The sequence below is a fragment of the Condylura cristata genome, unplaced genomic scaffold (genome assembly GCF_000260355.1).
Source record: "Condylura cristata isolate star-nosed mole 26May11 unplaced genomic scaffold, ConCri1.0 scaffold00002, whole genome shotgun sequence".
In the NCBI taxonomy this organism is placed as follows: domain Eukaryota; kingdom Metazoa; phylum Chordata; class Mammalia; order Eulipotyphla; family Talpidae; genus Condylura; species Condylura cristata.
The window spans coordinates 45,508,719-45,536,546 of NW_004567103.1; the positions used below are offsets into that span (position 1 = coordinate 45,508,719).

The following is a 27,828-nucleotide window of genomic DNA, read 5'->3' on the forward strand; positions in this document are numbered from 1 at the left end:
ATATAGTACAATCTATGAAATCAAGAATATATCATGGTTCAGAAAACCTTTCAAGAAAAATGTATTAATTTTAGATATGAATTCAATAATTTTACCACAAATAACAAGTAGCTCTAGGACAAAGACTTCTACCTAAATAAGGTAAATTTATTTTAATGAGATTATTTAGGGGATAATTTTTTAAAATGGCAAATTTCAGTTTACCTGCCGTGACGGCATGCTGTGTACACAGAACCTTCTTCACTCCCAACGACAAAGTTGTTAACATCTCCAACAGGGAAGGACATAGATGTCACAGCTACTGCCTTTGACTGTTTATGGACCAATTCCATACTATCCTAATTAAAAAATTGAGGAAATTATTTTGTGACTTGTAATTTTTAAAGAGAAATTTCTAGTTTTAATGTCTATTTTACATGTTAACAAACTTACTTTGATTAAATGAAGCAGGTTTAAAAATAAATATAGAGCAAACTATATTTATATATCTTTAAGTTTACAAATTGTTATCATAAAAGTTTATGATAAAAGTTTATGAAGAATACAAAATGGGGTTTATATAGACTGAAGTTTATAATACCCTTGGGTTTACAAAAAAATAACAATATTGCCTCAAAGTTTCAGTTTAACCTACCTGTGGATGGGAAAGCATATCCAGACTCCATGAACAAATTTTCCCATCAGTAGAGATGCTAATCAGGTTGTGAGCGTTTTGTGTTCCAACAACATTTACACAATATACAGGATGCTAAAGAAAGATATTTTAAGAAAGTTTTCAGGGATTATTTTACCAAAAATAATGAAACAATATTTACTATCTAGTCATAGAATTATCTGGTATTAAAATAGTTTCATATCTTGAGCATATTTTTAAATTGAAGTTTGATACTATTCTGTTGATTAGCAAAAGGCTGTCTAGAAGAGAAACGAATTACAACTGAAACAGATGAGTTTCTAATAAAACATATTTATAAAAATACAGAAAAAAAGGCCTTTGTTCTCAGTTGCTAAATGATGAGGAATTCATACATCAAAGAAAACACATTATAAGAATACCAAGTATTCTTGATGGACACCAAGTATTTAATGGTGGAGGACACCAAGTATTTAATGGTGAAGGAGTGCAAAAATCTCATGGAAAAAAATCTCTTTACTTACTGTGTGTGCAGCAGCTGACAGTGGAGTTCTTTGCACCGGAGTTCTTTTATTGCTACGGTTATCCCACAGCACAATTTGACCTGAATATGTACCACCAACAACCAGATTTGGATGAAATTTTGCAAATGTAGCAGACATCACAGCTGACTGCAAATAAGATTTTTACACTTAAGTTTCAAATGGAACAAGCCTGGTAAGTTATAAAAATAAATGTATTACCTAAAACATTTTCCCCCTTACTATAAGGTATTAGATGTTTTAGCAAAACAATAAATTCATTAAAAATTTTTTATTCTGTATCAGAATATGAAAATGTATCTTTAGACTAGTTTTTACTAAAAAGCCAAATGTAATGTTTGTTTACATAAATACATGTAAGCAATTTATTAAATAAAGAAAACAAAGATCATATCATTTGATTATAATACTAAACTAAAAGTGACTCTGCCTTAGCCTCTGACAGTAAACTGACAGCAAAATTTTGATTCAGTAAAACTTGTTTTTCAGAATGATATCATTAAAAGATTATAACATGCAATCAGAGAAGGTTTGCAAATTCTAGCCTTTCATTAAATCCACTTTAAAAATCTGCATCTGTTTTCTACTTCAAACACATGTTTTTACTTAAAACTATCTAGTTCTAACTCCTCAGGCCATATATAAGTAATTCAGTGGGCAAACCATCTAATTGTATATTCAGCAAATAAGTTTTTAAGAAATTCCCCATAGAATTTTATAAAAGATTCCATTTATACAATCAAACATAATGACAGAAAACCACAATTGCAAAGGACTTTAGGTGTGATTAAACATTATAAGAGATGTCAGAAAAGCTGCAAAAGGCAGCTCATGTTGAACTGAACAACCTTCAGTTTTCTGTTAACATCTGTTTGCAAATATGGGGTGGTTTAGTAAATGCCAATCCAATGAAATCATTATGTTGACAAGAAAAGAAAAAAAGGCACTCATCTAAATTCATTAATGAATTCTTAAGCTTGGGTAAGTCTGTTAAAAGATCATCTTACCTGGCAGTGAAATACATACTCTGGGGTAGTTTTTTTGTATTTCATATTCCATACAAGGGCCACACCATCAGGCTCATGAGGAGCATCTTCATTGTTATTGTACGAAGCCACAAGTAACTCTGGATACTTCGTGCAAGAGTCAAAGGCAAGGAGGGGTAGGATGTTATGAATAAGAACTGTTTTAAATTCCCAGGTACTCCAATGTTTTATCAAGTTATTCTGAATATGCAAATACCTAACACTTAAAGAGTTACACTTACTGAGATGCTAGCACTTTAAATTAGTAGTTGGTTATTTAATGTTAAAATATCTTATTAAAATGTCTTGTAATTTTATCCAAAGGAGTGGATAAGCAATTAGTGAACTAGATTGTGCCATAAATAAAATCTTGAGTTTTAAATGTTTCCAACCTTATCTTTCATAGTCCATAAGACAAAATGAGTATAACAGTAGAACCATCATCCATTATTTTAAACAACATATACTGATTTAACTATGCAACATTCCCACAATTAAGATAAAACTGCCTGCTAATTATAATTGAAAATGAGTTAACAGCAATCAATTTTGTTTTAACATACCTGAGATGACCAATCCAAACAACTAACAACCCGATGCTTTGACCAGCGTTCATCAAAAAATTGTCGATTTAATGATAGTTTAGCACCTGCTTGAATCTCTCTACAGAAAAAGACCAAATTAAAAAAAAAAAGATGTTATAACTTATCACTCTTAATTTTAAATTAACATTGCCGAAGCCATAATTTTAGCAATTAAAAATTACCCTTCTTTGTCTTCCAAATCTCTTCCACTGTAGTCAAAGAAGATGTTAATCTGCTCTGAAAGAGCTCTTTCTACAATTCTTGTAGAATGGTCAAAGAAACTCAAAAATTCCTCAGAATGCAAGATTTGTTGCTTTTCCTCTTCAGTCAGCTCGTGAGGGGGAGCTGAAAAAAATGTTTTTCTGAAGTCTGATTTATGTCAGTCAAATCATGTCAACTCACTATCACAGTCTGGATCAATGAATACCACACATTCTTTTTCAACCAGATTCATACTCATTGATTAGACCATTATGCTCTACTTTGATACATAAAAAAAAACCTTAAATAAATAAAAAAATGGAAAGAATCTATAGAAATCTACACAAGTTTTAAAAGTTAAGATACCTTTACTATCATTTTCTTCATCTTTCTTTAAAGTTTTTTCTTCCTCAGGTTCAGTAGGTGGTTTAGGTGCTACTACATCATCTTCTTCCTCTTCATCTGAAAAAAGAGAAAAATAAAATATTTTATAAAAATAACTGATAACTTCTGAGGTAATATTTCAGAAGGTATCACAACTCTCCAAATAAAAGTAAAAGTAAGTCACCAATAAAACAATTAAGTTTAAATAATATGAATTTTACCAACATAATTTTAAAGGAAAAATTTAAGTGAGATCTTTCTATATACACATACGTAATATCTTATCAATAGTCACACCAAATTTTGTAGTTACATAAACTGAAATAAGATACATAAGCAACTAAGATGAATACTTCATGAAGTCTCTAAAAGCTTGCAGGCATTTATCATTCCAGACAGAACAACATGCAACTCCTGCATAGTTTTATGTAGCATGCTGACACATTAATGCTGTAGAATGAAGAAAATCAAATGTCTAAAATAGCCTACAGAGCTGGCTGCTTACTTATGATCTGAAACCATCAGTGTCTAATGGGTCTTCATATGGCATAAAGACGGCTTACATTAACTCTCAGGTTGCTATTTGAGAGGCAGATTTTAAAGATAATAGCTATGAGACTACATTTTCTATTCTGTCATTTTAAATGCAAGTCTCATTATCTACCGTTGTATGATGTGGCAATAAGTACTTAAAATAATGTTTTCTTAACTTGAATAAAGATATATATTGAAGTAATATACAGTTTCTATAAGCCATTTTTATTACTAAATGTCCTCTTACATCTTCAAGACAGAAGATAAAAAAATCACTTACTTTAAAATGTTACAGAACATACAACCCAGCTACTTTCACTTTCACTACACACTGAGATAGATTTTTATGACAAAAATGTTTATTTTTATTGCCTAAACAGATGTGTCATTTGTCTACAGGGAATGGCAGCAGGCATCTGCAGCAGAGTGCATCTCAAGTATTAAGAACCTATTCAATACGGAGACTTTACTTGTTAGTTATAGTCATTTTCCTGACCTATATTCAAAATTATCTGAAACACGCATACGTATGATGTACACAAAAGAATGGTCAAGGATGGGAACCAGCTGCCAAGTCATGGTCCCAGCAGCCAGGCCAGCTGAGTAGATAGCAACAACCAGATGGCACTGCTGGGATTGTATCTTTCTGCTACAAGGTGGCAATGGGATGGCATAACATTCTTCCGCTTGGCTGCTTCCAATCCTCTCTCTCCCCAATGTCGAGCCTGTGCAATTACCCGCACTACAGGAGGCCTACAGATAAGCCTTTACCCTGCAAACAAAATGCAGCTTGTAGGCCACACCAGCTGCCAAACCACACACATAGTGTTAGATTTGGAGAGCTATGAAAATCTTTCTAACTCTATAGTATAAGCAATAAAAATATAACTGTACCTGTAGGAAAGAAAGCTTTAAATGACACTGTATAATGCACACAATGATACAACCTCCAACTTAATCAAAATGATAATGACGTATGCCAATCCTACATTACTTGAAATTGAGCGATTTTTACGTTCTGACAAGTTTACAGAACTAGGATAAATGGCACGAATGATTTCAATATATGCTCATACTTTTGAACCAAATGGTGAAGGTTAAAATTTTTCCTTTCAAGGGCCTCAATCAGCCACAAAGGAAAACAGTAATCACTGTCTTTTCAGCCAGCCCAACTGCATTTGTCAGCCCTTTCTCCGTCAATGCAGCCAGAGCAATCAACCTGCCAAACATTCAGAATGGAAAAACAATCTGAAAATACAGGGTATAATGCACCTGCCAGTGAAAATGGCCATTTCAAGAAAAGCTAGTGATCTCAGTGACCCCGCTGAGGAGGCGGTAGTGCAAAGGGGAAAGAACACGTAAAAGAATTCTTAGTGATCGCCACTCTCTTGCACATTGACACTTCCTTACAAAGCATGCCAATTACAGCTTTTGTGCTACTTAAAAAAATGAAAGCTGGGGGGGGGCAAAATAATCACACAGATAAAAAGGACAGTACTCCTTTATAGATGATTCTCATATACAACAGATTATTAATCTGAAAACAATATAACTAGTAACAATTCCCATCAGTACTGCTCAAAGATCACAATGAAATATTGCCATAAGTCACCTGCAGGTAAAACATAATATAATTACACTTAACTTAAAATTAAAAGTTAAGTTTTTAAAATAATAGGATATTTACTTCAGTTAAAAATTATGTCCAAGAATAGATATATTTCCATTCTCTGCTAACACTATTAGATACCCTAATCAGTTTTACTAGTAGGGTTTACTATGTATATCTCAAATTCAAAGACAGGGATTTTTTGTCACCCTGGACAGGTCATCTTGAGCACTGTGAATTATAAATTACAGCCTCCACCCACATCATATTCTCCTCCCTCAGCTTTGTTGCATTATACGGCTTCTAAGTACCATTTCCAATGACAGATGTCAAATTCCTGTCATAATGCATATGGTCAGTATTTGAGTGCTAAGTGACCTCATAATCTACATATTTAACAGGAAAGATCTTGTTTACACACACTCTTTCCTGTTTAAAAATTAAAATGTCGATGAAGTATGTTAGGTAGTGATCTATAACTGCCTACATTATGGTATTTGCTACATTTGTCCATAGAGATTACTTTAGTTGGAGCTTAAAGACCATGTTTTTAAATACATGTTTTTAGGGTTTTATTTTTGAATGAATGTACATATTTCCCTTTATTAGTAAAAACTGAAAACTAATTTTAAAATCATGATAGGTACTTAGGCCCAAGCATCATAAAAAAGAGCAAGCTAAATAAAATTTAAAGGAATTATGCAAACAATATTTTTTATTATAAAGCTAGTCTGAAGTAGTTTCCTTATATATATTATATAAGACAAATATGTCTAGCATCAGTAATAGCAGGTTAGAGAATATTTTTCCCAAAGATGTCTTATTATAAACTAATATGACCTACTAAAGGACTATTAACATAACCAAAAATATAGTATCACAATTATATTTTTTAAGCTCATCCCTATTATATGGTAAGCTATAATATATTTAAAATTGAACAAAACTGCAACAGAACAGGAAGGCTGAAAAATGGGACTGCCATGTCACATCAATTTTTTGATGAATATTCATTGCAGTATGCTAAGTGGTTAACTCCATGCTTTCTTTGACAGTGAATCTAAGGTTATAAACTGAGCTGTAAAGAATGCATAAAAGTAGCAGTTACTTTTAAAATGACAAATCTCTTGTCAATGAGTGTTAACACTAGGTTTAATGAACCATTGAATTTTTACTTTGCGTTAACATCAAAATTGTGATGTATTTTGGTGAAATGGAAAGAAAAGATGTTGTGTAAATTAAGCTGCACCTAGAAATAACACCAAAGAATGAAATTCCAGTTGTTGGAATAATTTGTTACAAAGGAGTAGGTTAATCAAAGTTAAATCATCTGTGAAATGGGTGGCTTTTGTTAAGCTGAGAAAGGCGTCTTCAGAACAAGTTTTCTCATCTGTATGTCATATTACATTTAAGAGACATCTAAGAATAAGCCACAAAATATACTTTAAGTTATTTTAAAACATTATAACATATTTAAAAGGTATATAAGAGCTTAGAAAATCCTTACTAAACACTGATAGTTTTTAATCTATCACCTATCATCACTAATTCTCAATACAAAGGGAAAAACAAATCCTACTATTAGAGCATTAATGTTGCTTAGAAAATACATTTGTTGTCTATAAATTTATTTGCAGTTTAATTATTCTGGTGCATCTGTTTTAACATACTATAAAGTACTCCTAGTTTACAAAGTAGAATGACTATTCATGGTATAAAGAAGTTTCTACTGAGTTTGAAAAATAAAGAAATTTGCTACATGTAAAAATATGATTTAACCTACAAAAATTCAATTAATGAATAAATTCATAACATTATGAATATATGAATATTAGAGGAAAATGCCCCATTATTTTAACAATACAGGCTACATATGAATGATTTTCAAAAATAACTCTTTTCTGAATCAACATCATTTTGAATCACTTCCTTTCAATCTACTGCCTTTAATTTCATCTTCCTACAACTTAAACTTTAAACTCAGTATTGAGAATCTAACGCAGGAACAAATCTTCATGAGTCTATTCAATAAAACCCACTTATTTTCTTGTAAACAGCTAGAATAATATGTAAAGTAAGTTGAATTTCCTTAATATTTTAGCCCTTCAACAAGGGAAAGTATATACAAAATTTTTATTCAAGAAATATTTTGAATATAGGTCTAAAGTTAATCTGCGAAAAAAAATAAAAAAGGAGTAATACTTTAATGATCCCATTTATTTTATCAGAGAGTTTGTCTTTTTACATGGTCTCTTTTTTTTTTTAAGATTTATTTATTTATGCATATAGAACTGGGGTACAGGCCAGAGGTGCAGGGGGGTGAGAGGAGTCACCAGAAAGAGTGTGGGAAGCAGAACAGGCAGATGTACGGAAGTACACTGCTGAGGGGTGCAGCCAGACAGGAGAGGTCTGCTGAGCCATGCTGATCACCTCCTTAGCCAGAGATTGAATTCACAACAAAGTGGCTGGAACCAGCTTGCAGTACTGCATCCTAACCCAGTGCACCACCAGGGAGAGCCTCTACAAGGTCTTTTTTCTATGAAATTCAGATTTTATTTAGGCAGTATTGGCATAATTTACATAGGCCCTGCTATCTATGCTCTCATAAATATTATGCTTTTCTAAGTCAGTAATTTTAGATATGCTGAAGTCTTTCAGTCAAGAAAAATACAAATGCTTCAATTTTAAATTATATTTATATTCTCACAGATTCTCTGAGGATTAAACCTAGTTTGTTTAATGTGTTATTTATTCCAGAATTTTAAAAAAATCCATTTTAGACAAAAGTAGTTATTAACTAGAAAGCCCACAAATTTAGTATACTTATTAAGATCATGCAATAAAAAAATTGAGATATTTAATACAATACTTTTCTACATATTAGAAATGCTAATCAACATGTATTTGAGGAAATACATTTGGCTACTAAGCCAGTATCAAAATATTTACAAAACTCCACAAAAAGTGGAATGGCATAAAGAATATAGAATTTCATTGGAAATCAAAAGCCAGATTCTTTTTGTAGCCCCAATATTTTCTTAAAATTGTTACCACAATTCCTCAGTTAACTTCCCTGGCTTTAGTAGCCTCATGTATAAACAAGCTGATTAGATTAAATAACCTTTAAAAATCTGTTTTTAAAAATAGCAAAGTTAAAAACTTTTACAAGATAAAAGAAGGAAGTAGCTTTTCCAGGAGTGTATGTGTGGGCACTGTGATCCTGCCAAGAGATGCTTTTACCTGCAGAGAGTGAAATTGACTCAGATCACATGGTCCTAGTCAATTTCATTCACAGTAGGTGCTTTAAGACAGCAAAGCACCTCAGTTCAGAAACAGTAGTACCAACTTACAGAGTAAACTTGAAAGTGAGAAGATGACCAGAATGGGGGAAAAGAAAAAGAAGGCAGAATAAAAACATCTGCTTTTCAAAGAACAGGTTCAGCCATTTTAAAAAAATGGAAGAGCTAATTCAAAAATCAATTTTTATCTTCACTTTGGCAACCTACATTACTTCTACACTGGTTACACTGCCTACCAAAGTTTAATTTATTGTCCATTACACTCAAATTGTGATTTCAGCAATTTTGTCTCATGGTGCGTTTTGGAATTTGTTACATAATTCTTAAATGCGAGTCACAGTGGCTAAGCTTGAGGACCACTGTATTAAAGCAACAGTAAGTACAAATACAGTTAGGCACAAAGTACTTTTTCATTGTAAGAACTTAATTTGAGGGATTTTTCCCTGTCTTTCTAAAACTTTCACAAATTGGGAAAAGAAACTTAATGTAAGAGCCCTACACATGAAAATAATTGGTAAGTGCTATAGGAAGGAAATGATATAATATTCATAAATCATTCCAAAGACTAAAGATGGCTCTATGGTTAGGGAGATCAAAGCTGCTTATTCATTACTTCTAGACAATCAATACAAAACTGTATTATCCTAATGCAGAGAGATTTTAAAATAAAATAGAGTAAGAGAAGGAAAGGTGCTAGTCCAAAAAATTATTTCAGTTATACATCCGTATCTATGTTTGTATGTGACTGATAAATGGAATGTCTTATAACAGATTGCTATTATAAAAGCATGAAAGTGCTGCACCAGTGACAATGTGCAACTTTAGAAAGCATGCCTTGGAATCAATCAGATTTGTTTTAGAATCTTAGCTACTAGCTGTTACCCTCTATAAATTATCTCTTTCATCTTCAGCTTTCAAATGTATAAATTAAACCAAGATATAACTCTCAGAGTTTTGGTGAGAGGATTAGACATAATGTAAATTGCACTCTATGCTGTAAAATTTTCAGTCATCAATTCAAACATAAAGTTCAGAAAACTGTTAACAAACTAATAGCTAAAATAACACATTTGAAAGATGCTAAGAGAATCAATTTTGTTCATAGCATTCAGAGGGATACAAGAACACAAAATAATAACACATTTTTGTTATCTACATGGCATGGGATTCAGGAAGGCTATAAAGGATACTCTATATAATGGTTTAATTTCCAGACATAAGAGGAAACAATGATTAGAATATGATATAGTAATATTAACTTAAAGAATTAGATCTATGTATAACTTTCCACCAAATTTCATCAATAGCTATGTTGTAACATTAATACTTAAAATAGTATCTCACTAGTTACTCTCAGAGTAAAGAATGAAAACAAGCATCCCAAATGAGTTACATTCTCCTTAGAATGTAACAACAATTAATTATTTCACCAAATATTTACTATTCAGGCCAGATATTACATAAGTGAAGAAAAAATAGCACAATGATGCCAAGAAATTTGCCCCAAATAATTCCAAACACAGTGTATCTTTACCTTTGGGTCATCAGTTTATCTTTAAAAAATTTTAATTACATGTAAAATAAAAGTGGAGAAAAGAATTTTGGTGACATGTTACACAGTCATATACAGCTGTATATTTAAATTAATTCAAAGGCAGTAAGTTAACATGCCCACATTTTAAAAATGGGTACACCTCTCAGAAATAAGTAATTAAAATGCAAATTTCAAATGGGATATAAGCCATAATGTGTGGATGTGTATATATACACACACACAAACATGCACATACATACATAGACATTTTGGAAAAAAATATAGAAATCTGACTAGGAACAAAATATTAACCTAATATGATTATTACACAGTGGTATCAGACATTTCCTCTTAAAATCTTTTCTGTATTTTCAAAATTCTCTATGATAGAATAATATAATAATTAGAAAATTTATTTTTAAAATGAAAGTCTTCACAAACTGAATATAATTATAGTATAGATATATTATAATAGGTATCAACCAAAACAGCTTCGTATTATTCTGTATCACAAATAATTCAAGATACAATCCATAAGTATGGTGGTATAACTAAAAACAATCTCCAACTTATTAAGAAAAGAAAGCTTAATTTATTTTTTAAGTGAGTCATTGTACCTCATTTTTGCTATTTTGTTCACTTTCTGAGTGGACTATATTTAATAATATACTTTCAAAAAGACACATTATAGTACTGAATTAATATACTAATTAATAAGTAAAATTTCCTGGAAATTTTAGAATTTCGTATTCTCTATAACGATAATTCAATATATTTTTCCTTCTTAAGTTGCCTATATCTCAAACACATTTACCATCAGTGACTTCTGGTAAGATGTGGGTTTTACATCTGTGAAAGCTATTTTATCAGTCAATGGGACAGCAGGGATAAAAAGAACGCATCCATAGATCAAAGTCAAAAAAGAGTTTTTTATTAAAAATGTTACCCTAAGATCCTCAAACATTTCTAAGTGTAATTGTATGAATAAGAATGTCTGTTCCAGGCCCTCCCTGGTGGCACAGCAGGTTAAAGCACAATACTAAGAAGCTAAAGCCACTTCAGTATGAATTCAATCCCCACCCTGGAGGTGACCCACATGGCATGGCAGACCTCTCCTGACCTGCCCGCTGTTCCTCTCAGCAGTGTACTTCATTGATCTGCCTGTTCTGCTCCCCACTATGTCTCTGGTGAATCTTTCCACCGCACCTGTGCCTCTGGCCTGTACCCCCAGTTCTGTATGCATACATAAATATATCTTTAAAAAATAAAAGAATGTCTGTTCCTTGTGGAAACAAGATAAAAGTCAAAGAAAAGGTTTAATGTATTTAATTAATTTCTATCCTTAGTGGGCAGGTAAAGTATGATCTACACGTCAAAAAAGGTGGTAAACAGATGTAATTCTAATTTCCTTTTGAAGTATACATAAACATGGAATTTGAAGTAGGGATCTTAAAGGTTATTGCCCTTTTTGCTTATCTATATTTTCTGTACTTCTGTAATGAATATTACTTTTGCTTCTCCTTAATGGAAAAAGGAGATGACTTACTGAAAATTTAAAAATAAATCGAACATTTTATAAATAAAAAATGTTTATTGCTATTCTACAATTAAATAGGAATAAGTTTTCCTAGCTAAGGTGAAAATGTTCCTTATACATAACTTACTATGGGTTTACAATTCCAAAATAAAGACAGCTTTAAAATCCATAATTCATTGGAGGCAAAACACTGATATGACCAGAGATAAAGCTATTTATAATTATTTATCACACTTAGCTTGAACATTAATTACTTCTGCTGCCACAATTTTAATGCCTAAGATGCTGCTGCAGTATTTACATATGGTATATGACTTTACTAGTTTTCTAAAATCTGAAAATTCTGAATTCTAATACATTTGGCCATAAATTTCAGATAAGAAACAGTGGATCTGTATTAGGGAATCATATGTAAACCTCTTTTATCTGAGATAAATTTATTAACATCAAAGGGATAGACAAAAATTATCATATTAATTTTATGCTAAAGCATTAGCTGTCTAGTGAGATTTTAAAAATTAGGCCTCAATGTAAAAATGGTAATTCTTTTTTATTTATTTAAGAACCAAAGGACTCCATATTCAAAATAATGTCTGTATGTATTCCTCTTCATTACACACTGAATACAAAGGCTGTTATATAATTAACATAGTGGAGCCCTGAACTTAAATTAAAAAAGAAAAAAAGTTAAAAAGAGGAAGTTTTAAGAATTAAGTCTAAATTTGCACATTAACATTCATAATAATGTGAGCATATCAGAATAAGATACACTCTACAGAAAATAAGTTAGAGCCAGTCCCCTTTTATCTATGGTGAAATATGTTCAAAGATCCCTAGGAGACACTTGAAGCCACAGGTAACAATGTACCTTATATATATGTTTTTTTCCTCTAATACATACCTATTACATAGTTTAATTATAAATTAGGCATAATGAAATGAACAACAGTAAAATAGAACAACTACAACAATATACTATAAAGTTATATGACTATGATCTCTCTCTTTTAATATAACTCACGTATATGTTCTGGGACTATGGTTGACCATGGGTAACTGAAACCATCATAGTGAAACTGTTAAAAGGGTAGATTACTGTATATGACTTCAGTTACTATGGAATACACAGTCTCTTGGGGAAGAATTAGGCTCAATGAAAGAGAAACAGAACATTCCTAAGTATTTCTGCATGTACTGACAATAACTTAAGATTATGTTAACAAAATTAAAAAATCTACCTATAGTTCATACTTTTATGAACTTCTAAAAGAAGAAGTTTTAAAACTCTAAAAATATATAAATATGGAAATCATAAAACATCAGTTTTATAACGTTTGCCCAAGATGCGAAAACACATTAACAAAAAGGGAAGAAAAAAAGGAAAGAATTAATTTATTCTATGTGAGTTTAATGACAGTTATATTAAGAATATATATTTACCTTCTTTGGGTTGAGCCATAACTGGAGTTTGTGTTTCCTTTGTATATGTGACGATTTCTCGAGGAGGAAAGTCAACTTGGGTAATTTTGGCCATTCCAAGTTTAATAGGTCCTCGTCTAAATAAAATGAACACAAATGTTTTAAATAAAACGAATGATACATTTCAACTACATCAAAACAGTTATTTTGGAAAAGTATGAATTAAACATTCTATATATTTTAATTTAAGTCCCTGTTTTAGTCAAGAAATTTTATATAAACAATGAATTGATTTTAATAAAAGGTTAATTAGAAGGAGGCCAAAACAAAACATTTCCAAATTATTCAAGGTGTTTAATTTTCACTTTAAAAAGATAAATAATTTGGTGTCTCAGAGCAAATGCATGGGTAACAACAGAGTAAGAGGGCAGGAATTTCATAGTGGTCTATTGAATGTGGCTGGTTAGAGGAACACTTGAGTTCAACTTTTTTTTGTCAGATATATAAATATCACTCAAACGATGTTTAATTCCCTTCACCATTACGAGACTTCAGTTTTAAGATTGAAAAGTTGGAAACCATTTTTTCTAATTCTGTTAGAGAAACTGAGAATCATGTAGTCACTTGATTCTAAATGAAAATAGTCAATATATTCAATCTCTAGTTTCTGTATCCTTCATTCACATATGGACAAAGTAAGGTGCAGATATTTTACACCTACACTAAAGCAATGTATCCTTTGGATGTCACAAAACTATTGAGGTCACTTGTAATTTAAATAAAAGAAACTAATTTTTGATAAACACAGTGTGATGTTGTTGAAGAAAAAAAAATAATTAAATCTCTGGGGGGACTTTTCCTACTTATTATATTGCATGCTTAAATTCTAAACCAAATAATACTTCCAAACTCCCAAAGAAAGACCCAATTATGAAGCTGTCTTAAAGGGATATCTAATAAAAAACATGGCTATCACTTCCAAAATATCAAACAGGATATCTAAAAAATATGTATGTGGACATATATACAATTGGTAATATAGCTTTTTTCTTATATAAATACCCTCCTCAAAGTCCTGCATTAAAAAAGTTTAATAAAATTAATACATTAAAAAATTCATTTTCTTTAAAGGTCCTAAATGTGGGCCAACAGGAAATTTTTTGTGTTTTCTACTTTAGGGATATCTCAATTTTAAAGACAAAAAAAGATAATGAAAGAATTGGAACATTTAAGTTCATCTGAAACAATCTAGCATTCTAAAGATAAAATGTGAAACAACAAACTTTACATTCTGACTTTTAAGATGCAAGCCATATGAAAAAATCACATATCTGGAAAAAAGAGTCAACATAAGGAACAAGCTACTGACTTAAGTGTGTAAAGGTTTTAATAGATAACATTCAAAATATTAGAGTAAACAAACAGAATATTTTAAGATTTAAGAGCAGGAGGTAGGATGATACCTCACTTATCCAAAAGCCACTTTTACTAAAAATAGAAAAAAACTGGGGTGGAAGGAGCCTCAGAAGCCCAAAGTGAGGCCTTCCTGTTAATATACAAGAAGCTTATATACTTTCTTATATGCTATAATTCCAGATTCATTTACTCTTTCTGTAGACATGACTTCAAAAAGTCACATATTTTAGAAGCTACAAATTAACAAGGGCAAAGAGCTATGTGATTTAGGCACAATGGCAGCAACATTTATAATTTACACTGGAGAATATATCGGAGTATATGAATGAGAGAGTAAGTTAATAAATAAGACAATAACAATTCAGGGCCATGGTTGTGGACACCAATAGCTCTGTTTTTCTCAAAATATTAGGACTTATCGGTAAATTTTAATATAGTGAGACAATCCAGAAAAGATTCAACTATCTGTAGAAAATGGATGAGAAAAAGTCTGGGTAGAATGTAATATATTTAGGAGATAGTACATAAAAAATAGAGAATAAAAGGAATTAGGAATAAAGTTTTAATGGGCAGACTTAGAATACCTTGAAAATCAAATGTTTATTTCTTTAGCTAATGATAAGAGGATAAATGAGGTGTCACAGTAAAATGTAACTTTTTTTCTAATTATACATTGCATATTAGAAATTTAAACAAAATAAAATTAGGACAGTTTCACAAAGAATTAAATTAATTATAGAAGAGGGAAGGTAATAAATCTATTCAATACCCCAAATCGGAATCTGAGTGAAGCTGAAGAACTGATGGATCTGTATCCCAATGCAGCGTCCTAAATGGTTGTAGGACAACCATGAAGCATTAGCAAAAAAGGCCAGAAGTTAGTCAAGCAAATACATTCTATAAATAGTTAAAGCTAAAGTACTGTCCACTATTAAAAACCCCATGTCCTGGTTAGTATGAAAAATAAAACAACCACCAATTATCACGCAATGCTCTAGTGCATGCAATAAGCACAATATGGTTAAAGATGCAAACATACATCCCATAATAGTTAGATGATACTATTTTGAAATTATAGGAAACTAATAATGCATAAGGATAAGAACCAACGAGAAGAGCCAACAATCCAAATAATACATTATTTTGGGCAGATAACCAGTTAAGTTACAAAAAGTTAAAAATTTTAAGTTTCCTAATGGATAAAATTAATGGATAAAATTAGTGAATTAATTTAATAATCTTGGTTAGCATATTAAAACCGACCAAAGCATTAAACATGTACAGGAAATTGTCATACTGGTAAAGGAAATGAATCAACACATAAGCCTTTTGGTAAGAAAACCAAAGGCTATTCCACTGGGATACTAAACAGCTAAAGCTACCCAAAATGTGACCTTAATGGGTTAAGCACTGTGTTGGATTTACATGTCATCTGCTTTAGAATGCAACTAAAGATTTCTGTCTCTAAGGAAAAAAAAAATTTTCTCAGTAAAAATATTTTTATGTTCAAAGAATTTACCTAAACTAACTCAACTTTTGGAGAACATCAATCCTAAATAAATATTCAGTTGTGTTTTAGTCTTGCCTATCAGGTAAATCACTAATGAGAGATCTTACCCACCTAAGCCAAAATTAGTAATTCTCAGAATGCATTGACCACAATGCCACTGGCATTTTTAGGTTAGCAATCTATACAATATCGCACGATGCTCACAGTCCCTATTAAAGAGTTAAGTAGGGGTCTTCCTTGGTGGTCTACAAGTTAAGGCTCAGTGCTATCACCACTACAGCAGGCCTGAGTATGACCCCTGGCCAGGGAGTGAACCCATACATGGCCTCTCCTGTCTTGCCCACTGCTCCCATTAGCAGTGTAGTTCAGTAAATCTGCTTGCTCTGCTCCCCACTCTATCTCTGGTTAATCCTCTTACTCCTACACCTCTGGTTTATACTCTAGTTTTTCTATGAAAAAAAAATAATAATAAAAAGTTAACCAGAATACATTTATTTGCTACCATTTTTTGGTCAAACATTTTTGTTTCTCATATAATGTAAAGTTAAAATATTATAATAATTTTATAACAAATGATTTTTTATATTTTGCTTACCTATGTATCAATAAAATAAGATTACTTAACTAGAGAACTTCCTCAGTTTAAAAATAGAGATGTGAGATTTAAACAGGACTACATACATGCAAATAAAATGGCCACAATGAGGATTTACTTTGTACTAAGCAATGATCAGCAACAGACCTAGATTTTGTTTGACCAGAATGGGTTCTAGAGATGCTCTAAAAAATGTTCTGTTGAAAGTCTTTACATTATAGGAGAGCTCCAGCTGTTATCAATGACATAACACAGAACTTGTTAAAAGTCATTTCAATCTAAAATCAAATAAGACTTTACTTCAAAAATAAAGCCAGCACTAAATGCACACTGCACAATATATGGGATTATTCTTACTGAAAGCATCTGCAGACATGTAAAGTAAAATTCTAGATAATACAAAAACCTGAGAGAGAAAGTGATTAAGAACAGAAAAAAGGAACAAGAGGCATAACTGTCACCTAATTTCAAAGAGAACAGAAATCATTAAGAAAGGGAACCAGAAATTTAGTGAAATGCAACTTTCAAATCTGCAAAGCTAGAGAAATATCATTTTTCATGATATTTTATGTTTATTTATGAATTACCAGAAAGCTGAACAGAAATTTTGACCTTCAGAAATAGTCACTTAGACATGTTTTGGTATTATGTTTGGTAATGTCTACTATTTCGTATCCTTCCCAAGAGTGTAGTAATCTAAGTCTGTATGCATCAAGAACCAGAATTGAGTACATAATCTCAAATATCTCACACATCTTATGTATTTTCCTGTCATATTTCTTATTTGCTTTATTCTTTCATTATTACCATACCCCCTCAATTAAAGCTAACTCTGTTTCACTGTCAGATCCTAGCATTCTTTTTAGAGATTATATATTTAGAAATGTAATCATTTCACTGCCAGTAGTACAAATTAATCAACATTTTGACATTATCTCTCTACTATGGAAAACTGGAGATTTAGCAGAATTCAGTTTTATACTTGTGTGTATATAAATATATAGATAAATGCACTTATTCAGGCCTCTTCAAAATGTGTATGTTCTCAAAGGAGACAATGTATATATTAAAATAAAAAGGATTTATGGTTTGCTCATTCATAAAAGAGCAATTTTTCTCTCTCCTATTACATTTAGAAGAAATTAAATCTTATATTTATTTTCTAGTAAGAGCAAATATTGCTAAAGGCACTAAAAATAACTCCTGTTTTACAACTTATCATTAAAAACCTATACTTAAGGCTCTCCCTGGTGGTGCAGCAGATTTAAGCAAAGCACTAAGAAAATAAAGTCACTTCAGCGTAAGTTTGATCCCCACCCTGGAGGTGACCCACATGGCGTGGCAGACCTCTCCTGACCTGCCCACTGCTCTCTCCTCAGCAGTGTACTTTGTCGATCTGCCTGTTTTGCTCTCCACTGTCTCTGGTGAATCCTCTCACCCACCACACCTCTGGGCTGTACCCCAATTCCGTAAGTATAAATAAAAAATAAACCTTAAAAAAAAAAATCTTCACTTAAAAATGTCACTTGGCTTATTAGCAAAAAAAAAAAAAACTATATATGTTAGTATAAAAATACAGAAATATGAAATATGAAACATAAAATTTAGCCTTAAAAATGAATCTATTTTGACTGGTCTTTAATCAATATAACTAATACTATACCATTTATAAAAGGGAAGTTTTATTTTTTTTCTTAAATGATAGTTAAGCACTGCTACAGATTTGCAGTTTTGGTTCTGTATGTGGTTTTGTCATCAAGCATATCTCAAGTAAATGATAAGCCCTTTGAGCCTGTTAATGATAATCTTATTATTTAGTAAATGGGTAAACTAATTTATAGATTATATAGCTCCTTTGATCCTTTTTTCTTGTCTTTTAAATACTCTTTATTTATTTAAAACTTCAATCTGAGTGGCTCAGACAGAAAGAAGATAAAACTCAGTTTATTTCTTATTAAAAGCTATGTTAAGTGGTTTTCCTGAGGATGACATTTAATTTCCTGGCCAAGTGAGGATTATGAATAACAATTCTGACCTACTCAAATCAGTTGTCACAAGAGGTCAAAAGGTACAAAGCTGTTTAAAGACCTGTTACTATAGTTTGTATGTATACAAAAACAGAATAATACTTTTCCCAATGTGACATTTGGAAGGAAGTTGAAATCTGAGTTTCTGAAAAGCAAGTCCCAATGTATATAATGCAGAAACCTAAAACAAACACAAAATATAGTTTTACAAGGGACCTACAAATACAGGAAAATATGGTAGTAAATACTCAATGTTTTCTTGCAGATATTTCTATGCTTGATATTTATGTATTATTATTTTTTATCTTTATTAGATCTAGTGACTTAATAGGACAGAATTAGGCATTTAACAGAATTGCTTAGATTTTTATTACTCAATAGGGAATTAAACACCACACAGGTTTTACACCATTTATCCCCCAAACATTAATATACAGCCAATGTAAAGCTTGCTTAAACAGAAAAAAAAGTATATATATTAGCATTTCTATTTAAGATAATTTGCATAAAATCAGTTAACTCTTCTGAATTAAGTTAGACAGCAACAAAATATTTTTAAAATATTCTATACTATTTAGATTTCAATATGTTAGCACTAACTTGCTGAGTCCCTTTGAATTACTGATAGTATCTGGCCACTATATACGTTCTATCGTTAAATAAATACCAAAAGAAAATTACTGACCTAGATCCCACTGCACCATCTCCAGAATCTTGGCTTCCAGCTTCACTTGGTGTGCTCACAGATTTGGAGGATGGAGACATAGGAGGAGGGACTAAATAGTGAAATAGACATGTATCTGTTGTTACTACACGGAGAGGTTGCTCAGCTTATGACATTTCAAAAGTAATTTAACATGACATAATTAACAACAACAAAAAATAATGGCAAACCAAAAAACAAAGATACATGAATAAAAATTAACAGTAAAAAGAAAAGGAGAAAGACAAAGTTAACAATACATGCTAAAGATTCATGCAAACTTCTCTGGCAAAATGCATTTGGGTTTATATTCTTAGGGAAAAAAGCAAAATTATGGAAGGATGCATCTTGACTTCAGCCAACACCAAATGTGGGCACTAATTTTCAAAGGAGAACATTCCTACTTCCCTTTCTCACTTCTTGATTATATGATTACCAGATTGTAATACTATAAATTGCTATAAATACTATAAATTCAAAATCAAAACTTTGAAATATGATTCAAAAGTCAGTTACCCTCTGGTTTTCTGAGACTTATTTTAAAATGTTAATTTTTGTCTAGCAAGTTTTTCATTCAAAAATTACCGACTTAAGATGATTTCATCCTCCCCCACCAGAGAAAAGGGGAAGGCGTACAATTTAGAGACACTGACTATAGCTAAAGGAATGGCTCCTCTGAAATATTCATTAGCTTCCAGCAATTTGGGTGAAAAATGCACACAGGCCATAAAAACAGCATGCCTTCGAGACATGATGCATAACATAAAGTGAGGCATGCAACTTAAACAAGCAAGACTTATGGTAACTTCCTTACCCCAGTATTCAGAAAAAACTGAAGTGTACAGACAAAGATACAGACACCCAAAATATTCTTAATCCCTTCTTATAGAAAAATACACATTTTTCATAGTATATAAAACAAACAGCAAATGCTTTCCCCTAAATTGTCACTTTTAACATTATATAGCAACAGTTGAACGTGCACATTTCATGCTACTACATTTTTAAAACTTTTGATTACCACTGCAGGGAATATAGGAGGACCATCACTGCCATCTTCTGGTTAAATTTTACCATAAATGTCCCCAATCCCAAGTATCTTTTTTAAGATAAATTTTCAATGTCACTTAATAGTGACTAATACATTTTTAAAATTTTTAAGTGAAGTGCCATTGTTTTACATCTTTCAGAAACAAGTATAAAACCATAACCCTAACTTGTCTTAGGTTAGATTTCTGTATCTTTTTTTGTAATTCCCACTGTGAGTTTTCCCAGGTTTAAGCTCCATCCAGGAGAGAAATAAAAGAATAGCATCTAAGAATGGTTCATCTACTGTACTATAAGCACAAATTAATGCTTACTATATAGTAAGGGTAGCACAATATTTTCCTGTAAAATGTACATAGGAGAAATGAAAAATTTTCCAAGTATACATGTCAGAAAAATTAGGGAAATGGTAACATTCCTAACAATCTATTTGTGTTGAGCTATAGGACTTTTTCCCAGTTTAATGTTATCCCTCTTTTCTGATGACATCAAGTATTAATGACTCCACCCAACAACTTCAGCAGTACTTTTAAATGGTTAAGACTATATATTTTTTAAATGTCAACCTTTTTATGGAAACAGGTTAAACAGTAATAATACATCATAGCTAACAAACTCTAAAATGTTTCAGAAAAAACAAAAACTCCAAAAGGGTGATGCTACCAAAATTGTTATTTTTTACCCAAGGCAAAATTACCGTAACATCAAATTTATAATTTCATAAAAATAAAAATCTCCATCCCAGAACTATATTCTTCTGTGAAAAGATAGTTTTCAGGTCAGGTGATCAAAGGATTCATTAAGTGCTTATAGTTATTATCGGGCACATGAACTTCATTTTCTGTCCCAAAGAAGGGACAATCCCCCCAAAACACTGAAAAATGAATGTTAACAGGAAAAAAAGGGAATGTAGTGTTATACAATGACTACCATGTTTTAATCCAGTTAGTCTAGAAAAATCAGTTCACATGGTAATTTTATAATGAAGCAGTAACACTAGTTTCAGATTTCAACAAATGACCTCCCAAGAACAAATAAACTCATGCATTCAGGGAGATTAAAAAACTGAACCCCCTGGTGGCACAGTGGGTTAAAGCACAACACTAGGAAGCTAACGCCTGAAATTCAGCATGAGTTCGATCCCTACCCCAGAGGTGATCCACATGGCTTGGCAGACCACTGCTGACCCACCTGCTGCTCCCCTCAGCAGTGTACTTCGTCCATCTGCCTGTTCTGTTCCCCACTCCGTCTCGGGTAAAGCCTCTCACCGCCCCCCAATCTCTGGGCTATACACCAGTTCTAAATGCATAAATAAATAAATCTTTAAAAAAACTGAACTCAGAACTCTCAAATCTCAGAAAATACTCAATTCTAGATTTTTAAAGAGGGTTTAAAAGACCAACCAGCTTTGAAATTAGCATAAGCCACAAATAATTAGCTTTTGGCAAGTATTTGAGATATGATTTGCTTAATAAGAACATTGACTGAATCAATTACCTTTACTTCACAGTTCTGCATATATAATAGCCTAAAACAAGGCTTTAAGTAATACAAAAGAAAATCGTTAATGTTAGCATATATGAACATGTGAATGAATTTAAGTTTAGAAGAAGGTGACAGCAATGATTCCTATTGCTGGAGAATCAGTGAATGCTACAGTATAGCATTCACTGATCAGGTAAAACTGAAAGCCTATGACAAAAAGTCAATCAACAAGGACTTTGCTGCCAACTCAGGTCTTAGCTTTCCAAGGATCTAAAATTAGCATTGCTGTCCTTCCGCCTAAGAAGAAACAAGCATATTTCTTTAACCACAGAGGACCTAGGAATTCACCTAGTTAGAATTTGTTAGAGCTAAGCTTCAGTTAAGCACTCAAAAAAACACATAATTCTCTGAGATGAAGAATGAAATAAAGCCAAATTATTTTTCAAGTAGAAGAAAATCTCTGGGGCAAGAAGGGACTTATGCCAAGAAGCTAGAAAGGCAGACAGCCAAGCAAATGCCTACATGGGGTAGGGGTATTGGTAGAAGACACTGAAATGAAGAGTAAGCTTTTTGGCCCTCCCTGGTGGTGCAATGGGTTAGGACAAGGAGCACTGCAAGCTAGCTGTAGCCCCTTCAGTGCAAGTTTGATCTAGCCCCAAGGTGATCCACAAGGCACAGCAGACCTCTGCCTTGCCTGCTGCTCCCCTCAGCAGTGTACTTCGCTGATCTGCCTATTCCACTCCCCATTCTGTCTCTGGTGAAGCCTCTAACTACCTCTGCACCTTGGCGTGTATACCAGTTCTGTATGCATAAATAAATAAATAAATCTTTAAAAAAAGAAAAGAGTAAGCTTTTAGGTAACCCTAAATTGTGTGGTCTCTTCTAGCTTATCAACTTGGGAAACAGTACTCAAACACAGCTTGTATTACAATAGTGCCCCCTTGTGGGTACAAATGCTCCTAGAATATTAACATTTAAATAATTCTTCATACTTTACTTTCAGTCCTGGAAGTTGTCTCCTTAAATCTTAGTACTCTGAAGTATTAATATTAATTTATCCCTTTTAAATGCTCTTTATCCTAACAATAAAGTCTAAATACCCTACGCTAGTCTCCCCAGTTTAATTTCTTTCAGTTTAATTCAGAGCATCAGATCAAATTTTTTTAATGAATAAAAACGAAATTTTACAGTATTAAAATATTATAAGGAATCATTTGTCAGGCTAAATTAAAAAAAATTACTCCATATGTGGAAATCATTCCTTCTAAAGATCAGATTTAAAATATTTAAAAGCGAAAAACTTATTTTAACTAGCAAACTTTATTTCTTCCTAATTAAGAAAATCCAGACAATAACTAACTACACTAATGTAATATGATGTAAAGTGTTATACTGTATAAGTTCAGGCTACAAAGTAACTGACAGTTCATAAATATTTAACAAACACATTGTGAAGAGAAACACAGTATATGCATAGAGGGTTATGATATAAAACATTTTATATTGTGGGCTATTGTCAAAAAAATGTTACTCCTTCATTTATATTCTATATTCTTCAGATCTAACTTAAATACTGGAACAATCTTTAGGCATCTATCAAAGAATACTAGAAAATGGAAAAATCACATAACTATTAATAAGGATAGTATAACTTATATATCATATCTAACTTAAATACTGGAACAATCTTCAGGCATCTATCAAAGAATACTAAAAAATGGAAAAACCACACAACTATTAATGAGGATAGTATAACATATATAATAAAATCAGATAAGAATGTAGTGAAGGGGAAAAAAACTGTAAGCCTGACTCTTATAAATATACATGAAGTATATCTAAATTAACAAATACAGCAATGCTTAAAGAAATTATCTCATAACTAAATTGGACTTATTTCAGAATGGAAACAGGCTTTCACATTAGAAAAACTACCAATATAAATCACACTAACACATTAAAAGGAGGAAAAGAAACATACTTTCATTCCAAAATATGAAGAGATCTATGCATTTGTAGTGAATATTTTGGTGGTCTTAAAGAAAATCCACGAATTCTTTGTGATTGTAGACCAACCTTAGTGATTCTCATTCAAAGGTCAAAAAGTGGCAGATATGATGTCCTGTCACTTCCAAAGTTAAGTCACAAAAAGGATAGCTCCCTCCAGCCTGTCTTTTCTCCTAGAATCCTCTCTCTGGATGAATTCAGTTGACATGCTCTAAGGATACTTAAGTACTTCTGCATAGTGCTCTATGTAAACAGGAACTCAACCCTCCCACTAACAACCAAACCCAATGTGACAGCCATGTGAATGAGCCACCTTTAAAACAAATCTAGCCTTAGTCAAGCCTTCATGTGATTCCAACTCTGACATCTTGACTTCAACTCCATGAAGGGAGTTGAGCCAGAACTAGCTAAGTTGGTAGCAACTTCCTGACTAGCAGAAGCTATGAGAGATAGTAAATATTTATTACTTTTTTATGAAAAACTAAACTGTTAAAAAAAGAAATGGAAAACTTGAATAGACTGTAACCATTAAAAAAAAAATTGAAATGGTAAATAACCTCTGCTTTCTACCACTACTGGAGAAAAGTCATAGTCTCAAGCAACTATAACACTGAATTCTACCAAACATTTAAGAAATAGGTGCATGATTTTTATAAGTTGTTCTATAAAAGAACAAAAGAGAAAGCTCTCCAATTTATTTTAAAGTCATAACCATGAGGGCCACTGAAAATGAATAGTACAGAAAAAGCAAATTTCATTTTTTAGTATTTATACAACCACAATGTACTAATAGGCTGATATAAAATAAAGCACACAGCATCATCTATGAGACATCTTTGGCAAAGATGCTCTACGTGGAGCTAATTGAGTTTTTTTTTTTTTAAAGATTTATTTATGCACACAGAACTGGGGTGTAGGCCAGAGGTGCAGGGGCCATGAGAGGATTCACTAGAGACAGAGCAGTACAGGCAGATTGACAAAGTACAATGCTGAGGGGAGAAGTGGGCAGGTCAGGAGAGGTCTGCCACACCATGTGGGTCACTGGCCTGGCTGGGCATCGAACTCATGCTGACGCAGCTGTGGCTAGCTTCCTAGTGCTGGGCTTTAACCTGCTGCACTACCAGGGAGGGTCCTAATCAAGTTTTTAAATCTGATTTCCAGTTTAGAGAAAATACAAAGGGTAGAGAAACAAAGACATGTGAGAAAACGATTAGATAACCCCATGATGGGCCATGCTAGAGATTAACTGACTTGCTTTCTCAATAAGTTGATAAAAAGTACAAAACATAGCATGTATGAGAAGGATCTCTAGATTTAGAAAAACTACAGTGTAATTAAATGCAACATATTATGCAACAAAATTTTGTAAGGAAACAAACTAATTTTTTGAAGGCAAGAAAAATGTGAAGCAAATTATTTTCATACAGAGGAAAAATGGGTGCCTGAGTAATTTTCTATATTAAAAATTAAGATAAAATACAAACCATTGTAACTAAAGCTGTGGCCTAACAGAACAGAATCAAAGAGCTCAGTAGTGAAAACAGAGACCACAAAAGCCGATAGTAAATGGGAACTGAGTATATGACAAAACTGGCATCAGGTGGCAGTAAGGGAAAAGATAGACTATTTGATAAGTGGTACTGAGAAAACTGGAAAACTATCTTGAAAAAAATAACTAGATCCTTATCTCATATTATCTTAAAAAATATAATCCAAATATGTAAAAGAAAAGGTTAAACTATAAATCTTACAGAAAAAATGTCTTCAAAGTAGGAAAGGATTTGTTTCAAAGGCAGATCAAAAGCACAAAAAGAGAGTTTGTAATTGGTAGGTGTGACCATAACAAAATGAAAAATTTGAAGATATATCTACAAGAAAGATTCTGTTCAATGAAGGAAGGACCTGTTCACACAGATATATGAAACCTTGAAAAATATAAACACACATAAGACAAATAAAAAAAAAAAGAGTATGTTAAAAAGAAAAAGGGTACTCAAGATAGGAAAGAGAAATGGAATTACAGCTAAAGAACAGTCTTTCAACAGAGTTAATAGGTAATAATAGACAAAGAGGTATATAGGTATATTTAAAAAGACTGCAATAGACAGAGAAGTCCCTCTTAAAATAAAGGAGCTCTTAATAAATCAGCAAGATATAGAAACAATATAGTAAATGGGAAAAGGAGAAAAACATGAATCTAATTCATAGAAAGAATTACATAGACTTCTTACATACACACACACACACATACATACATACATACATTAAGAAATGGTCAACCTTGCTGTAATCACATAAATATGCATTAAAACACTATGACACATAGCCTGTACCCATTAAGGCAGCAAAAGCTGGATCAAGTAAAAATGTGGATATAGTGAAATAGTTACTCTCTCATGTACTGATAGTGGGGTGATAAACTTAATTCTTGAGAATGGTGTGTGGAATTTAATAAATTTAAGTCTATGCATACAATAACACAGCCCAATTATTGGGCACAGTACCCCAAAAATGCTTCCACAGTTCTCAATGGGTAAGAATACATTCTTTGCAGTGTTGCTTGTGATAGCAAAGCAAAGGATTAGAAGCAATATAAATGCCTACCACTGGAAACAGATAAATTTGGTAGAAGAATAGTACATTATGTATTAGTCAGAATAAAACAACTATATCTGTATGTGGCAACATGGATATATGTCAAATGCTGCTTAAGAAAAATAAGCAAAATGAGATATATAGCACAATGCCATTTAAGTATATTAAGACATACACACAGATATATAAAACCTTGAAAAATATAAACACATGTAAGACAGGTAAAAGACTATGTTAAAAAGAAAAGAGGGTACTCAAGACAGTGAAGAAAAATAGAATTACAACTAAAGAATGGTCTTTCAAAAACTGATGATGGAGGTGGGCCCAGAATTGAGAAATATGAGAAAGTGACCTCAATGAAACTGAAATCCTAAAAAAGAAAAAAAGCTACAGAAACAAATTAAAAGCCACTGACTCAGAAAAAATGATCAAAGACTATACAACTAATAAGAAGCCTTCAGAGTACTTTAAACAAGTGGATGTTCTGATTCATTTACTTTTGATATAAGCTTATTAAATAAAGACAAAGAAATCAATGTATTTCAATGTTCAGACTTAAGCAACATGGAAGGGGCAAATAAGTTGAAAGAAATGGCAAAGAACCAGACCATGAGAGTAATCAGTTTTCATCTTCAAACTGGCATTTTAGAAACATAGGTTGTTAAGGACAGATGTTGCAGTTTCACAACAACAGGCATTAGCATTTATTGTCTCTGATATTTGTCCCCAGGATGAGGTGGAATTAGCCAAACAACTAATCCTGAAATTTGAGGAACTTAAAGGACAAAGTCCATGTCAAACTAAAATGCTATATGACAATACCTTGTTCAGAAATACTTTGTGTAAGCATCTGAAACTTCTGGATAACTAGATTATCCTCAGTATCTGCACTATTTTAGTTTTTTTATTTACTGGCATCAAAATGAGTAATGTAGGAAAATGAACAAGATTAAATCAAATCACTGCCAAATAAGCTACCAATATGATTTCCCTTTACTAGCATTGAGAACAGAAGTTTCTCCTTCCACCCCAAACTTTTGAATACTATATATACTTTCAAGACTTCGATTCATTATACCTTTCTCCAGCCTTCAGAAAGGAATCCAGAGTTAAGATCAGAAATCACAGTCATCTTTGAGTT

The 27,828-nt window shown here is 32.1% G+C and overlaps 1 protein-coding gene across 8 annotated transcripts in view; it reads right to left on the minus strand.

Annotated features, from left to right (window-relative positions):
* DYNC1I2 (dynein, cytoplasmic 1, intermediate chain 2) overlaps nucleotides 1-27,828 on the minus strand; it is a 48,830-nt gene that overhangs the window by 16,438 nt on the left and 4,564 nt on the right. For 3 of the 8 annotated variants that reach the window (XM_004674547.2, XM_012727277.1, XM_004674546.2), the window contains exons 4-14: nucleotides 20,368-20,385; nucleotides 19,536-19,626; nucleotides 15,488-15,547; nucleotides 13,324-13,439; nucleotides 3,353-3,448; nucleotides 2,968-3,130; nucleotides 2,765-2,864; nucleotides 2,184-2,309; nucleotides 1,159-1,305; nucleotides 635-748; nucleotides 205-338 (exon numbers count right to left, since the gene is read on the minus strand). In XM_004674547.2, the coding sequence (XP_004674604.1) occupies nucleotides 205-338; nucleotides 635-748; nucleotides 1,159-1,305; nucleotides 2,184-2,309; nucleotides 2,765-2,864; nucleotides 2,968-3,130; nucleotides 3,353-3,448; nucleotides 13,324-13,439; nucleotides 15,488-15,547; nucleotides 19,536-19,626; nucleotides 20,368-20,385 (1,165 nt within the window). The remainder of the gene's footprint in view (nucleotides 1-204; nucleotides 339-634; nucleotides 749-1,158; nucleotides 1,306-2,183; nucleotides 2,310-2,764; nucleotides 2,865-2,967; nucleotides 3,131-3,352; nucleotides 3,449-13,323; nucleotides 13,440-15,487; nucleotides 15,548-19,535; nucleotides 19,627-20,367; nucleotides 20,386-27,828) is intronic. The other 5 variants (XM_012727296.1, XM_012727293.1, XM_004674551.2 and 2 more) reach the window with 2 other exon arrangements.